Source organism: Stenella coeruleoalba, assembly GCF_951394435.1.
Source record: "Stenella coeruleoalba genome assembly, chromosome: 19".
NCBI lineage: Eukaryota > Metazoa > Chordata > Mammalia > Artiodactyla > Delphinidae > Stenella > Stenella coeruleoalba.
The window spans coordinates 31,228,978-31,246,535 of record NC_137165.1 but is presented as its reverse complement, the minus strand read 5'-3'; the positions used below and the strand labels follow the sequence as shown (position 1 = coordinate 31,246,535).

The 17,558-nt window shown below is 41.7% G+C and overlaps 1 protein-coding gene across 1 annotated transcript; it reads left to right on the top strand.

Annotated features, from left to right (window-relative positions):
* Nucleotides 1-13,691: 13,691 nt before the first annotated feature.
* LOC307177412 (uncharacterized protein) lies at nt 13,692-15,965 on the top strand (the record flags this gene model as incomplete). The annotated part of the gene is made up of 2 exons (XM_079904510.1): nt 13,692-15,186; nt 15,823-15,965. 2 exons carry the CDS (start codon nt 13,692-13,694, stop codon nt 15,963-15,965), a joined length of 1,638 nt encoding a protein of 545 aa, XP_079760636.1.
* Nucleotides 15,966-17,558: the final 1,593 nt, after the last annotated feature.

Here is a 17,558-nt window from a genome sequence, read left to right as displayed (position 1 = left end):
TAAAACGTTTCCTTTTAATATCAGTTAGGTTTCAGCTGTAAGATATATTTCTGTGTTTTAGTTGTTGGGAGAGGACCTGCCACCCAAAGAAGTTTTGAATTCTGTTATAAAGTTTGACAAGTAAATAACTACTGCTACCACCCATCGTACAAACTGGCACCAGTCATCCATGTTTTATTACAGAAATATTGCCCTCCTCTTCACTGGGATTGCCATATTCCCGTTCCAGCTACAATTGACTTACATGATAAAAGTGTAGGTAGGAATAAAAGCCCAAAATATTTTGAACTCTTTAAGGTGAACAAACATCATCTCTGTATATTTCAGTTTACACCTCACATCCTTAGTGTCTTAGAAGAATGAAACTATGGTAAGAAAGATCACAATATTTTCTCTAACTTAGCCTCTTGTGCGGTGCTAGCCAGCTAACATTTTATCTGTAGGTAGTAGGTCTTTTGTTTGTGAAAACCGGATAGTTCCTATTGTGGATGGTCATATTCATACAGTTCTTAGCTCCCCAAAATTTTACCCTGCACAAATAAAACAGGAAGGTACAAGTTTATTTGACCATTTTAAAGCAAGGAAACAGTGGCTTGCCATTGTAACCAGAGGAAACCCATGACAAATTACTTTACAAATAATACGAAACTTTGAGGGATACAGAGACTTAGTAACATGCAGTACTTCCTCTCAAAAAGCTTTATATGGTGAGACAAAACCAACATACATAAAAATGTAAGAGCTAATAGACATATCATGATAAATGGTAAGATATGAAATTACAGTATGATCTATTAGTATTCATAAAGGCTACAGACTCACACTGCTGTGGTTTGTAATCCTTTGTCTACAGAGTAGACTCTTCTGTCTGGCCAGTGACTATGTAATATTGGCCAATGTTAACAATAATAATGTTGATAGATATTGTTTATTGGTTATGGAGCACCTGTTATGTGCCAGGTACTTTATATACTTGGTGCTTTTCCTGCACGTGGCACTCTCACTGTATTTCTTTAGTATGCTGCTTTTCCTACTCTTCAGCAGCTGTTATTTCAAACTTTTATTCTTCACTTCCCATCAACATTTAACAGATGGCTTACCTCCAACTTTACAGAGAAATTAGCCATCAGATGGGAACAAATCAGCTTCCCACCACCAACACTACTAACAAGTAGTCACATCTGTCTCTGTGACAGTTGTAGGTAAACAGTTGTAGGTAAATCAGTCTACCCTAAACTAGGGGTGGACCTTTTCTACATGTATTCTTTCTATTGATACCTTCTTCCACGTTACACTGAAGGAAGTGTCTCTCTTCCCATCCAAGGCCAGTCTCATCTTCTGTCTGCTCAGAGTTATCCTTCTCAGGTTATTATCTCCCTTCTTAGTATCTCCAACCCCTTCTTTATTAGCTTCTTTTCATCACTTGACGCACTTGGATTTTTCCCATTGTTAAAAAGTATTCCCTGGATTTTCCTGGCGGTCCAGCGGTTAAGACTCTGTGCTTCCATTGCTGGGGGCACTGGTTCGACCCCTGGTCAGGGAACTAGGATCTCTCATGCCGTGTGGTGCGGCCAAAAAAAAAAAAAAGTATTCCCTGGATCCCACGTCCCTTTCCAGCCACTGCCCCATCTCTTTCCTCCCACTGCAGTTAGAGTTCTTAAAAGAGTTGTCTACACCTGCTGTCTTTAGTGCCTCACCTCCGCCTCGCTCTTCAACCCACTATAATCTGAACTCTGCTCCTTCCATTCTCAGGCAATCCTAACGTTACCAATGACTTCCATATTCCTAAATCCCAGGGACACTCTTCTGGCCTCGTTGTCCAGTTTGCTCTCTCAGACTGTTCCCTTGGCTCCCTTATGTTACAATCTGGTTTTCCTTCTATTTCTCTGGTTATTCCATCTCAGCCTCCTTTGGGGTTCTGCCTTTACCTTTTCTTTTTAAAATTTACTTTATTAAAGTATAGCTGAGTTACAGTGCTGTGTTAATTTCTGCTGAACAGCAAAATAATTCAGATATACCTACATCCTTTTCTTTATTCTTTTTCATTATGTTTTATCACAGGATATTGAATATAATTCCCTGTGCTATACAGTAGGACCTTATTGTTTATCTATTTTATATATAGTAGTTTGTATCTGCTAATCCCAAACTCCCAATCCATCCCTTCCCCACCCCCCTCCCTCTTGGTAACAACAGGTCTGTTATCAATACCTGTGAATCTGTTTCTGTTTTGTAGATAAGTTCATTTGTGTCATATTCTAGATTCCACATGTAAGTGATATCATATGGTATTTGTCTTTCTCTGTCTGACTTACTTCACTTAGTATGATAATGTCTAGGTCCATCCATGTTGCTGCAAATGGCATTCTTTCTTTCTTTCACTTTTATGGCTGAGTAGTATTCCATTGTATATATGTACCACATCTTCTTAATCCATTCATCTGTTGAGACATTTAGGTTGTTTCCATGTTTTGGCTATTCTGAATAGTGCTGCTTTGAACATAGGGGTGCATGTATCTTTTAAATTATAGTTTTGTCTGGATATATGCCCAAGGGTGGGATTTCTGGATCATATGACAACTCTATTTTTAGTTTTTTAAGGAACTTTCGTACTGTTCTCCATACTGGCTGCACCAATTTACATTCCCACCAACAGTGTACGAGGGTTCCCTTTTCTCCACACCCTCTCCAATATTTGCTATTTGTAGACTTTTTAATGATGGCCATTTTGACCAATGTGAGGTGCTACCTCATTGTAGTTTTGATTTGCATTTCTCTAATAATTAGCAATGTTGAGCATCTTTTCACATACCTGTTGGCACTCTGTATGTCTTCTTTGGAGAAATGTCTGTTTAGGTCTTCTGCCCATTTTTCAATTAGGTTGTTTGTTTTTTTGTTATTGAGTTGTATGAGCTGTTTGTATATTTTGGAAATTAAGCCCTTGTTGGTCACATCATTTACAGATATTTTCTCCCAGTCTTTAAGTTGGCTTTTCATTTTGTTTATGGTTTCCTTTGCTGTACAAAAGCTTGTAAGTTTGATTAGGTCCCATTTGCTTATTTTTTCTTTTATTTCTGTTGCCTTGGGAGACTGACCTAAGAAAACATTGGTACGATTTTATTTTTGTCAGAGAACGTTTTGCCTGTGTTCTCTTCCACACACCTATGGCCAATTAATCTTCAACAAAGGAGGCAAGAATAATACAATGGGAGAAAAGACAGTCTCTTCAGCAAGTGGTGGTGGGAAAGTTGGACAGCCACATGTAAATCAATGAAGTTAGGACACTCCTTCACACCATATACAAAAATAAACTCAAAATGGGCCTACAGACTTAAATATAAGACATGACACCATAAAACTCCTAAGTTTGTTTTGGGGCTCTCTATTCTGTTCCGTTGATCCATATGTCTGTTTTTGTGCCAATACCAGTCTGCTTTGATTACTGTAGCTTTGTAGTACTGTCTGATGTCTGGGAGGGTTATGCCTCCTGCTTTGTTCTTTTTCCTCAGGATTGCTTTGGCAATTATGGGTCTTTTATGGTTCCATATGAATTTTAGGATTATTTGTTCTAGTTCTGTGAAACATGTCATGGGTGATTTGATAGGGATCACATTAAACCTGGAGATTGCTTTGGGTGGTATGGCCATTTTAACAATTCTTCCAATCCAGGAGCATGGGATACCTTTCCATTTCTTTGAATCATCTTTAGTTTCCTTTATTAATGTTTTATAGTTCTCAGCATATATGTCTTTCACCTCCTTGGTCAGGTTTATTCCTAAGGTTTTTTTCTTTTTTTTGATGTGATTTTAAAAGGGATTGTTTTTTTTACATTCCTTTCACCTCTACCTTTCCTTACTTCAAGCTTTCCTCCTAAGAGACTTTGCTCACACCCGTTGCTTCACTTAGCTTCTATATGCTGACAACTTCCAGATTTGTATTGCAAGTTTACGACCAGACCTCTTCTCTGAGCCCATATAGCTACCCATGTATTCAGTGTCTCCACTTGGGTTTCTTTCAGGTGTCTTACTGGTAGTACCCAGAACTGAACCCATGGTCTTAATCACAAACCTTCTTCATCTTCAGAATTCCCCTTCCAACTAATGGTATTACTGTTCACTCAGCCACTCAAACCAGAAACCCAGGAGTCATTCTTGACTCCTCCCATTCCTTCAGTCCTTACATCAAAATATCAATCATTAACACATTTTTGGCCCGAGGCATATTATGGCCACAAGCATTAGTTTCTGCAAAAATCACCTGGTCAGTAATGTGTTAAGACTTACTTGTTTCAATTCTGGAGAGGATGTGGAGAAAAGGGATCCCTCCTACACTGTTGGTGAGAATGTAAGTTGGTAAAGCCACTATGGAAAACAGTATGGAGGTTCCTCAGAAAACTAAAAATAGAATTACCATATGATCCAGCAGTCTCACTCCTGGGAATATACCTGGACAGAACTCTAATTCAAAAAGATACATGCACCCCAGTGTTCACAGCAGCGCTATTCACAATAGCCAAAACATGGAAACAACCTAAATGTCTATCAACAGATGAATGGATAAAGAAGATGTGGTACATATACACAATGGAATATTACTCATCCATAAAACAGAAAAAAATGCCATTTGCCACCACATGGATGCAGCTAGAGATTATACTAAGTGAAGTAAGTCAGAAAGAGAAAGACAGGGACTTCCCTGGTGGTGCAGCAGTTAAGAATCTGCCTGCCAATGCTGGGGACATGGGTTCGATCCCTGGTCTCGGAAGATCCCACATGCCACGGAGAGCTAAGCCCGTGCGCTACAACTACTGAGCCCACGCACCACAACTACTGAAGACCGCGTGCTCTAGGGCCCACGTGCCACAACTACTGAGTCCGCATGCTGCACCTACCGAAGCCTGCGTGCCTAGAGCCTGTGCTCCACAACGAGAAGGCACCACAATGAGAAGCCTGCTCACCGCAACGAAGAGTAGCCCCCACTCGCCACAAAGAGAAAGCCCGTGTGTAGCATTAAAGACCCAGTGCAGCCAAAAAAAAAAAAAAAGACAAATACCGTATGATATCACTTATATGTGGAATCTAAAATATGACACAAATGAACCTATCTACAAAACAGAAACAGACTCAGAGAGAGAACAGACTTGTGGTTGCCAAGAGAGGGATGGACTGGGAGTTTCAGGTTGGTAGATGTGAACTATATATATGTGTGTGGGGGTGTGTGTGTGGGGTGTGTATATGTATATATATATGCAAACTATACGTATGTATATATATGTGTATATATATATGTCTGTGTGCGTATAACTGAGTCACTTTGCTGTACAGCAGAGATTGCCACAACATTGTAAATCAACTGTACTTCAATAAAAAAAAATTGGAAAAGAAAAAAGACTTCTTTGTTTCAACCTCCAAAACACATGTCCCTTATACCCACTTCTTTGTGTCTCTGCTGCTGCTACCCTCATCTGACCACTAGTAACTCTCGGGCCACTGCAACAGCCTCCTCAAGTGGCCTACTGCATCCAGTCTCACATTCAACAAATGTTTTTTGAATGACTTCTCTGTGCCAGGCACCACTCTAGGTGCTGGAGAAATAGTGAACAAAGCAGAAATCCTCCTCTCCTTGAGTCTACAGCCATTAAATGAATAAATAGATAGTTTTATTAGTAATAAGTGCTATGAAGAAGATAAATAAGTTAAAGTGATAACGATTCCACAGGGGGACAATTAACATTAGAAAAGATATTCAAGGGAAGGCTGCTCTGAAGAAGTGACCTTTGAGCTTCTACTGGAATGAAAAGAAGTTGCCAGGTTTTGTGACTCTGGTGGGTGAGCATTCCAGCAAGGAGAAAAGCAACTGCAAAGACCCCACAGGAAGCGCCACACTGGAGCAGCAAAAGGTCAGTGTGGTTGAGCAAAGTAAGTTGTGGGGAGGGTGATAGAAGGCTGGAGGTTGAGCAGGGGGATTATAGACCCTGCTAAAAAGTGATTTCCAGGGTTATAACATTATTAGATTCAAATGTCCAGTTCAACAAAAAAATCGCAAAGCATAAACAAAAAAAAAATTTAAAAGATGACCCATTCAAAGGAAAGAAATAAATCAACAGAAATTGTCACTGAACAATACCTGATGACAGATATACTAGACAAAGACTTTAAAACAACTTTTGAAGATGCTCAGAGAACTAAAGGAAGATGTAGAGAAAGTCATGAAAATCATGTGTAAAAAAAAAGTGAAATATCAGTAAAGAGATAGAAAAAAAGAAACCAAAAAGAAATTGTGGAGCTGAAAAGTACAATATCTGAAATGAAAAATTCACTAAAGGGAGTCAAAGGCAGATTTGAGCAGGCAGAAGAAGGAATCAGGAAACTTGAAGCTAGGGCAATGAAATTATCAAGTCTGAGGAACAGAAAGAAAAAAGATTGAAGAAAAGTGAACAGAGCCTTAAGGGACCTCTAGGACACCATCAAGCAGACCAACATATGCATAGTGGGAGTCCTAGAAAGAGAAGAGAGAAAAAGGGGGAGAGAGAATATTTGAAGAAATAATGGCCGAAAACTCCCCAAATTTGATTAAATACATGAATATAAACATTCAAGAATCTCAATAAACTCCAAATAAGATGAGCTCAAAGAGCCCCACACTGAGACTCATTTAATCAAACTTTAAAGAGACAAATGCAAAGAGAAAATCTTTTTTTTTAATTTATTTTTTTATACAGTGGGTTCTTATTAGTCATCCATTTTATACACATCAGTGTATACATGTCAATCCCAATCTCCCAATTCATCACACACACACCCTCGCTGCTTTCCCCCCTTTGGTGTCCGTACGTTTGTTCTCAAAGAGAAAATCTTGAAAGCAGTAAGAGAGAGACAAATAGTCATATAAAGAAATCCTCAATAAGATTATCGGAAGACAATTTCTCATCAGAAAATTTTAAGGTCAGAAGACAGTGGGTTGGTATATTCAAATTGCTAGAAGAGTAAAACTGTCAACCAGGAATTCTGTATATGACAAAACTGTCCTTCAAAAGTGAGGGAGAAATTAATATATTCCCAGATAAACAAAAGCTGAGAGTTTGTAAGCACCAGACCTACCCTGTAAGAAATGATTAAGGGAGTCCTGCAAGGTGAAATGAAAGGATACTAGACAGTAACTCAAAGACACATGGAGAAATAAAGATCTCAATAAAGGTAAATGCATGGGTAATTATAAAAGCTAGTATTATTGTAACAATGGTTTGTAAATGCACTTTTTGTTTTCTACATAATTTAAGACACTAATACGTTTAAGGGAAAAAAGAGCAGTTATTAGTGTAAATGCTAGTATTACTGTAACTATGGTTTGTTAACTCCATATCTTGCTTTCTACATAATTTGAGGGACTAATGCATTTAAATGCAGTTTATAATTTTGTATCATCAACAACTGAAAGGAGTGGGGATGGAGATGTAAAGGAGCAGAGTTTTAGTATGTTATTGAAGTTAAACTGGTACAAATTCAACTTAGAGTGTTACAACTTTAGGATGCTAAATGTAATCCCCATGGTTACCACAAAGGAAATAGTTAAAGAAAATAGACAAAAGGAAAAGAGAAAGGAATTTAAACATTTCACTACAGAAAATCAACTAAACACAAAAGACAGTAATGCAGGAAATTTGGGACAAAAAGCTATAAGGCGTACAGAAAACAAATAGCATAATGACAGAAATAAGACCCTCCTTATCAGGAATTATTTCAAATGTAATTGAATCAAGCTCTCCAATCAAAAGACAGAGATTGACAGAATGGATAAAAACATATGATCCTAGAGGAAAACATAGGCAGAACACTCTATGACATAAATCACAGCCAGATCCTTTTTGACCCACCTCCTAGAGAAATGGAAATAAAAACAAAAATAAACAAATGGGACCTAATGAAACTTCAAAGCTTTTGTACAGCAAAGGAAACCATAAACAAGACAAAAAGACAACCCTCATAATGGGAGAAAATATTTGCAAATGAAGCAACTGACAGAGGATTAATCTCCAAAATTTACAAGCAGCTCATGCAGCTCAATATCAGAAAAACAAACAACCCAATCCAAAAATGGGCAAAAGACCTAAATAGATATTTCTCCAAAGAAGAGATACAGATTGCCAACAAACACATGAAAGGATGCTCAACATCACTAATCATTAGAGAAATGCAAATCAAAACTACAATGAGATATAATCTCACACCAGTCAGAACGGCCATCATCAAAAAATCTACAAACAATAACTGCTGGAGAGGCTGTGGAGAAAAGGGATCCCTCTTGCACTGTTGGTGGGAAAGTAAATTAATACAGCCACTATGGAGAACAGTATGGAGGTGCCTTGAAAAACTAAAAATTGAACTACCATATGACCCAGCAATCCCACTACTGGGCATGTACCCTGAGAAAACCATAATTCAAAAAGAGTCATGTACCACAATGTTCATTGCAGCACTATTTACAATAGCCAGGACATGGAAGCAACCTAAGTGTCCATCAACAGATGAATGGATAAAGAAGATGTGGCACATATATACAATGGAATATTACTCAGCCATAAAAAGAAATGAAATTGAGTTATTTGTAGTGAGGTGTGGATAGACTTAGAGTCTGTCATACAGAGTGAAGTAAGAAGAGAAAAACAAATACCGTATGCTAACACATATATATGGAATCTAAAAAAAAAAAAAATGGTCATGAAGAACCTAGGGGCAGGACAGGAATAAAGACACAGACCTACTAGAGAATGGACTTGAGGACACGGGGAGGGGGAAGGGTAAGCTGGGACAAAGTAAGAGAGTGGCATGGACATATAAAACCGATATATGTAAAACCGATAGCTAGTCGGAAGCAGCCGTGTAGCACAGGGAGATCAGCTGGGTGCTTTGTGACCACCTAGAGGGGTGGGATAAGGGAGGGTGGGAGGGAGATGCAGAGGGAGGAGATATGGGGATGTATGTATATGTGTGGCTGATTCACTTTGTTATTAAGCAGAAACTAACACACCATTGTAAAGCAATTATACTCCAATAAAGATGTTAAAAAAAAATACATGATCCAACTCTATGTTGTCTACAGGAGACTCACTTGAGATCCAAAGACACAAACAGGTTGAAAGTGAAAGGATGGTAAACGGTATTCCATGCAAATAGTAACCAAAAGAGAGCTATAAGGTGGCTCTACTATCTAAAAGGTGGCTCTACTATCTAAAAGCTAAAAGGTGGCTATACTATCAGACAGTTGACTATATCAAAGTTTACAGGGGACAAAGAAGGACATTATATATTAATAAAAGGTTCAATGCAGAAAGAAGACATAATAATGATAAATATTTATGTGCCTAATGATAGACTGTCAAAATATATAAAGAAAAAATGACAGAACTTCAGGGAGAAATAGACAATTCTATAATAATAATTGGAGACTTCAAAAACCCACTCACAGTAATGGATAGAACAACCAGACGGAAGATTAGTAAGGAAACAGAGGACTTAAACAACACAACGAGCCAAGTAGATTTATAGACATATACAAAACACTCTACCCAACAACAATAACAGAATACACGTTCTTCTTAAGTACCCGTGGGACATTTTCCAGGATAGATCATATTTTAGGCCACAAATTAAATCTCAATAACATTTAAAAGATAGATATACGAAGTCTCTTCTTTGACCACATTGGGATGAAGTTAGAAATCAGTAACAAAAGGGAAACTGGGGGCTTCCCTGGTGGCACAGTGGTTGAGAGTCCGCCTGCCGATGCAGGGGACACAGGTTCGTGCCCCGGTCCGGGAGGATCCCGCATGCCGCGGAGCAACTGGGCTCGTGAGCCATGGCCGCTGAGCCTGCGCGTCCGGAGCCTGTGCTCCGCGACGGGAGAGGCCACAGTGGTGAGAGGCCCGCGTACCGTAAAACAAAAAACAAACAAACAAAAAAGGGAAACTGGAAAATTCAAAAAATCGTGGAAATTAACACACTTTAAAACAACCAATGGATCAAAGAAGAAATCACAAGAAATTAGAAAATGCTATGAGATGAATTAAAACAAAAACACAACATACTAACACTTACAGGGCACAGCAAAAACTGTACTAAGTGGGAAAATTATAGCTATAAATATTTATTATTAAAAAATGAGGATCTCAAGTTAACTATGTAACTTTATAGCTTAAGGAACTAGGAAAAGAAAAACAAACTAAACCCAAAGCTAGCAGAATAAAGGAAATAAAGATTAGAACAAAGATAAATGAAATAGAGAATAGAAAACAATACAGAACGCCAGTGAAACCAAAAGTTGGTTCTTCAAAAAGATCAACAAAATTGACAAACCTTTAGCTAGATGGACTAAGAAAAAAAAGTCTCAAATTGCTAAAATCAGAAATTAAAGTGAGAATATTACTACTGATTCTACAGAAATAAAAAGGATTATAAGAGAATACTATGAACAATTATATGCAACAAAGAAAATTTTGTACAACCTAGATGAATGGACAAATTCTTAGACACAGAAAACCTACCAAGACTAGATCACAAAGAAATAGAAAATCTGAGTAGACCTACAGTTAGTAAGGAGCTTGAATCAGTATTGAGAAATCTTTCAACAAAGAAAAGTCCTGGGGACTTCCCTGGTGGTCCAGTGGTGAAGAATTCACCTTCCAATGCAGAGGATGCCGGTTCAATCCCTGGTAGGGGAACTAAGATCCAACATGCCATGGAGCAACTAAGCCCGTGCGCTACAACTACTGAGCTTGCGCACCTCAATGAGAGAACCTGCGTGCCACAAACTACAGAGCCCATGAGCCCCAGAGCCTGTGTGCAATGACTAGAGAGAGAAAACCTGTACACCACAACTAGAGAGAAGCCCATGTGTCGCAACGAAACATTCCGCATGCCTCAACGAAGATCCCACATGCTGCAACTAAGCCCCGACACAGCCAAAAAAATTAAGAAAATAAATTTTTTTTAAAAAGTAAATGTTAAAAAAAAAAAAAAGTCCTGGGCCTGATGGCTTCACTGGTGAATTCTACCAAAAAAATTTTTTTTGTATTTTATTTTATTATTTTTTTTGTGGCCATTTTGTGCAGCATGCGGGATCTTAGTTCCTCAACGAGGGATCGAACCCATGACCCCTGCATTGGGAGTGTGAAATCTTAACCACTGGACTGCCTACCAAAAATTTAAAGAAGAGGGACTTCCCTGGTGGTCCAGTGGCTAAGACTCCACACTCCCGTTGCAGAGGGCCTGGGTTCAGTCCCTGATTGCAGAACTAGATCCTGCATGTTGCTACTAAAGGAGCCCACATGCTGCAACAAAGACCCTGCATGCTGCACCTAAGACCCGGCACAGCCAAATAAATAAATATATATTAAAAAAAAATTAAAGAAGAACTAATACCAAATCCTCAAACTTTTCTAAAAAACTAAAGAGTAGGGAGCATTTCCTAACTCATTCTGAGGCCAGTTTTACCCTGATACCAAAGCCAGACAAAGACACTACAAGAAGAAAATACAAACCAATATCCTTTATGAACATTGGTGGGAAAATCCTCAACAAAATACTAGCAGACAGGATTCAGCAGCATATTGAAAAGATTATACACCATGACCAACTGGGATTTATTCCTGGAATGCAAGGATGTTTCAATATATAAAAATCAATCAATGTAATATGCCGTATCAATATAATGAAAGAAAAAAATCACATGACCATCTCAATTGATGCAGAAAAAGCATTTGAGAAAATTCAACAGCCTTCATGATAAAAACATTCAACAAACTAGGAATAGAAGGAAATTACCTCAATATAATAGCTATATTGGAAAGCCCATGGCAAATATCATACTCCATGGTATGGAAAGACTGAAAGCTTTTCCTCAAAGATTAGGAAGAAAAGAAGGATTCTTGCTTTCACCACTTCTATTCAACATAATTCTTGAAGTTCTAGCCAGAGCAATTGGGCAAGAAAAAGAAAAGGCATACAAATTAGAAAGGAAGAAGTAAAATTATCTCTGCAGATGGTATGAGCTTGTATGTGGAAAACCCTAAAGAGTCCACACACAAAAACATTAGAACTAATCAATGAATTCAGCTAAGTAGCAGGATACAAAGGCAACATACCAAAATATGTTGCATTTCCATATATGAACAATGAACCATCTGAAAGGGAAATTATAAAAGCAATTCCATTTATAATAGCATCAAAGAGAATAAAATACTTAGGAATTAACCAAGACGATGAAACACTTGCACTGTGAAAACTATGTACTACAAAACATTGCTGCTCTTTCCTGAGTCTGGGGTGCAGGTGGGAATCAGGGAGCAGAAGTGAGAGAAGGACCTGGGACTCGGGAGCGAGAGAAGGCTAAATAGGCCCTGTGTCAGTAACTCATAGTTTCTCAATCTATTGAGATTCCTGATACATAAAAACGTGGGTTTTCCGGGAATTCCCTGGTGGTCCAGTGATTAGGACTTGGTGCGTTCACTGCCGGTGCCTGGGTTCAATCCCTGGTTGGGGAACTAAGATCCCGCAAGCTGCACATTGCGTCCAAAAAAAAAAGTGGATTTTTAAAAATTTTAACTTTATGTCTCTAATCAAGTCTGAATATAAAGATCCAGAAACAGTGATTCTGAACTTCCCATAACTGCCATGACCCTTCAGAGTCAACTGTGAAATGCTGGATACGGTAGGGTCTGTGTCAGAGACTGGGAGAACCAGTGTGTGAAAGGCAGAGAAAGATGACAGTGTCTCTCTCTTATCCAAAATGCTCATCCAAGTTGGAAAGTCACTCTTCAAATCAAGAAAGGACTGGAGTCCAGCTGATCATGATAGCTGAGAGGAGGGAATCATGAGAAAGGACACTAACATTTATTGTGGGACATGCACCTACCAGGCAATGGTTTCCAGATGAAGAAACCAAGTCTCATGCAAGTCAAGTAACTTGTCCAAGGTACACAAGTAGCCATTTGTGATTGAAACCGATGACTGACTCCAAATCCCTTCTACAATCCTACACTCACTCCTGGGCCAAGAATGTGTGAGAATTTAGGATTTGAGCAACCCGGCTTTTCACCCCAGGACCAACCAAATCACCCATGAAACCTGTAAAAAGCTGGAGTTCTATTTTTTTGCCTTATATATAGTGCAGTTCCAAACCAAATTGGGACAATTTTGTACCTTGCACCTTATTAAAACTGGGGCTACACAGCGTGATTGATTTGAGTAGCCTTGCCTTAGTAGCATGTTCAGGCTGATTCCTTCTCTCTGGATGAGTCTCTGGGAATTCCTAGAACCTGGGGAGAGTAAGGGAGGATCTACAGCCTTCGTTATACACACCAGGGAATCCTTGTTTTGCTGAGAACTTGGTCAAAGCTTTGGTGGTGTCAGCTCCAAAGACAAATCCACAGTTTCCTTGCAGTTACTACGTCAGAGTCTCTGAAGAGTTGTGGCTGTATCCCAGAATATTTCCTAGGAGGCTCCTTCCTTTATGACATCACCAGGCAGGTAGCTAAGGGGACTATTGGAGACACTTGGAGAGCAACAGCCACCTTTGTGGGAGTGCAGGAACAGCAGGTTTTAAAACTGAGGGTAAATATTCAGGCTTCATCAGGACCCTGAATACAAGCCAGCCATTAAAATATGGGCTCTACCCACAGAGGCTCAATCTATCCTATGGTCAAGACAAATAAAGGTGGGTCCAAGGTCGCAGTTTCAGCACAGAAAGGGGCCGAGGTTACTAACACAACCCCTCAGCGAGGACACGAATACGATCTTGCCTCAAGCCAGCGGCGTGGCACGGCCTCCATGATCCCTTCAGCCCATCGAAGATCAGAAGCTGGGCATTCCACCATTCCCCACTTAGCCTCAGAGTACCCTGGATCTATCACCCCCCACTCAGGGCCAGGCCTCTCCGGAGCACCCAGCTGTCGAACCGAGATCCGATCAAAATCTGAAGCATACCGCCATGCCGTCCAGATCCAGCAGAATGTTAGTACATCCAGAGAGCAAGCAGCTAGAAGATGGGGTGAGAGCAAACCAGGGCGTGATATCAATAATCGCTACTCATTAGTTCCAGAGGCCAAATCCTCTCGCCGGTTGAGTTTTGTCAACCAGAAGGACAACTTCACAATCTTAGAAGAAGACCCACCCTCCAAGGTCCAGTACCCACAAGGGGTCAGAGTTCCCCATAGGTCTTTGGTTTATCCAAAGGATGAAGCAGTCCAAACTGAACCCACTCGAAAGAGTTTGACTGCTGCTAATATCAGATCTCCAAGGAGACCCTCTAGCCCGGAACGCAGCGGCAGCCGCATCTGTACAGTCTCTCGACCGACCCAGAGACGGACCCCTGGCCAAGAATCTGAAATGGGCTGTCAAAACTCAATTTGCACAGACCCTAAGGCCTTGCATACAAGTATGAACTTGGAATCATCCCTCAGACTCTCCTTCCTTAAAGATTTGGATGGTGGACGCAAAGTTTCTATGCTCCCAGAGCCTGAGTCTATCCGCAAGCATTCTGTCTACACTGAAACCAAGTCCTTCCCAAAGGTCTTAATATCATCAGAAGTGGAGCCCAACGTGAAGTCCTCAATCCGAGGAGACAGTGAGGGTGGCCACAAGGTCACCATCTCCCCCGGGGGACAGTCAGCTTCCCGTGTGACATCTCGAGCCATGTCTGAGAGCCCCTGCAAATCTTCCACGTTTGTCACTCCAGAGCCCATCTATAAGCAGCATACCACAAGACCCTCAAAAAGTAATTATGTGTCCTCAGGACCCACACTTAGGCATCCAGAGCCCTCTGGAAAGCCCTCTGTCCATGCAGAACTGGAACTGACCCCTCGGCCCTTACCCCCTCGGTCCTTACCGAGATATGGGCCAGACTCCTCATGGTGGGCCTTACTCAACCCTGAAGTTGAAATGCCCCAAAGCCAGCCAATAACACTTGATTCCGAGCCTAAGTCCCCTTCTCCCGTAGACCCTTCAATGTCCTTTTTTGAAATGGAATCAAGCCCTTTCTGTGAGGATCTCATGTCCCCGAGAGGGAAGCCAAGTCCATCACCACCACCATCACCAAAGGAGTCTCCAAGCCCGGAACCGCTGAGGGAAGTGTCACAGGTCCGCAAGCACACCTCCAAACAACCCATTCAAAGGTTTAGTGCTTTCTTCTTGGGTATGTGAAGAAGCAGACTACCCAGGTGCAGCCCCAATTTAGTGAGGTGGGATGCTGGGGTGGGCAAGAAGTTCTCCCTCTGCATTCTGGGCCTCAGAGCTGCCCTCCTTTCAGAGCCAAAGTTAGACCCCTCCTTGAGCCCATTGCTCCATTCCTTCTCCACCAGCTTCTCTGAGCTCCAAGCTAATGACATCGATGACGATGCTTGGGCCAGAGTCAGGCATTGACTCTTCCAGGCAACGCTGCTTAGCCTTTCAATGGAAGGTAGTAGAGAGTGGTTTGCAGGGTGGGAAGCTACTTCCCGAGAGTGAAGATAAAGAACTGAGCTGGTAAAGAGAATAGGGTCCTCAGGTAAATATTCTGGCCACAAAGTGGGCCATAAATGAGCTGGACTTAGACTTCCAAGGGGGGAGAGGCATTAACAGTGGCACAAAGAGAGGGTGGGGAAAAAGGGAGAGGGAGGGTGGGAATGTGATATTTAGTCTCAGGCTGGAGGAGCTTCTCGGAGACATCAAGGGCTGAGGGCACCTTTGTGTGGAGAAACGTGGAGCTAGAAAGGGAGATGTTAAGCAGTGAGGGGAGGGGGCGTGTATCCCACAGAGAGAAAAAAAGAGCAACAATCTCTGTTACTTTCAGATGTCTCTGAGGAAATGTACAATCGTGTCATCTGGTGGCTAAAAGGTCTGTGCTTTTCCCTCCTGTGGGTCCACTCTGGGGGGCTGGGAGGCAGGAGGACAGTTGGGAGGGTGGCTCTGTATCCGCAGAGCCAGATCTGTTAGGATGGCCCGTGCTGGGATTCTGACTTGAAGGGGCAGAGGAACGTCTCATCTTGCCTAAAATTCTACCATTAGAGTCATTCCTTTGGGACTTGGAAACTTTTTTCATTCTCAAGAGTCTCCTTTTAATGGGAAGGAGTCACTTTTGGAATGGAGAACGATTTAAGCCCATGGCCTTTCAGATTAGCTGGTCTTTACCTACCATGTGATAAAAAGCAAACATCAAAAGCCCCGTTAACACAAGTGACCTGCTTCATGGTCTCAATCAGGGCTAACTCCAAACTTATTCAGGTTGAGGGGGTATCCCCACGTGTGTCTCTGCTTCCTCAGAACCCTCTTCAAGCCCCCATCCCAGGATCTGGGAGGTACTTATTGGCTGCCGCCCTGGCAGGCTCTCCAGGGATGTCTAGGTGAGGATATCAGTGGGTCCTGCAGCCAGCCAACTTGAGAATCCCCAGGGTCTGACCCCCCTCCCCCCACACTCACTTTGTGCTCTTGACCTCTCTGATAGGAGGGAAGGTGGGAACCAGTCCTAATACAGAGCATCTTAGTGGCAAGGAATTCCTGCTTCAAGCGTTATGGACCAAAACATGCTCCAGCCCTATGAGCACAAGAGAGGCCAGGGCTCTAGATGAGGACGTTCCTAGAGAGGAGAGAGCCCTGGGAATGCAGTCCAGTCCCCACCAGCAGTCCTGCCCCTCAGAGGGAGCAAAGATCCATAAAGGAGAGGTTTTTAGAATTTTATTATTGGGTTTGAGCCCTGTGTCCACTATTTTCTGACTGTGACCTTGGGTAAGTTATTTTACCTCTCCAATCATTAGTTTCCCCATCTGTTATTAGGAACAATGGCTTCCTCTTAAGGTTCCTGCAAGGACTCACCAAGCTATTACACGTAAAGCACTTAGCATGGTGCCTGGCAACAGTGAGCACACAGTAAATGCTAGCCATTGTTATTTGGGCCACTTTGGACTAGGAAGGGATTTGGGCCAGGTTGTGCCCAAGTTCACTGGACATCTTTAGTAAAATTCTCTTTTTCCCCTCCTGTTGGCACTCTCTGAGTTCCATTTGCTGACCCCCTGGGAATGCCTGGCTTCTACTCTCTCCATTATGACAGATGAGGAGGTAAGAACGCCCCTGGGAAGCTACTTCCCATCTTTCCGTGCTCCCCCTTATCCAGGTGCCTCTCTTACCCTTTAATGGAAGCAGATGTGAAAGGAGACAGACAGAGGTGCTCCCTATGGTTGGGCAGGTTGTTCACTGCACAAGGGCACCTGGCAGAGAAGCAGGGGCTGAAATCTAGCCTGTGTTCCACTTGCCAAGCTGTGCACCTGTGGGGCTGCATCTCCCCAGAGGGGCATTTACATGAAGGTACCAGAGCTAGTTGCAACGCTGGAGAGAAGGAGTAGAGACCTTTTGGCAAACGATGAATCCTGCCAAGTGCTCTGTGGGAAGGCTGTCTGGGAAGCCATAGGCTGGACCCATCCCGCTTGGCTCTCCCCTCTCCAGCCTAGGGCACTCCAGAAAGGGGACATTTTTCTGGGTTACACACTATTTGAGTCCTCAACTTGGAAAGGCACAAGGTGAACTCTGCTCTCG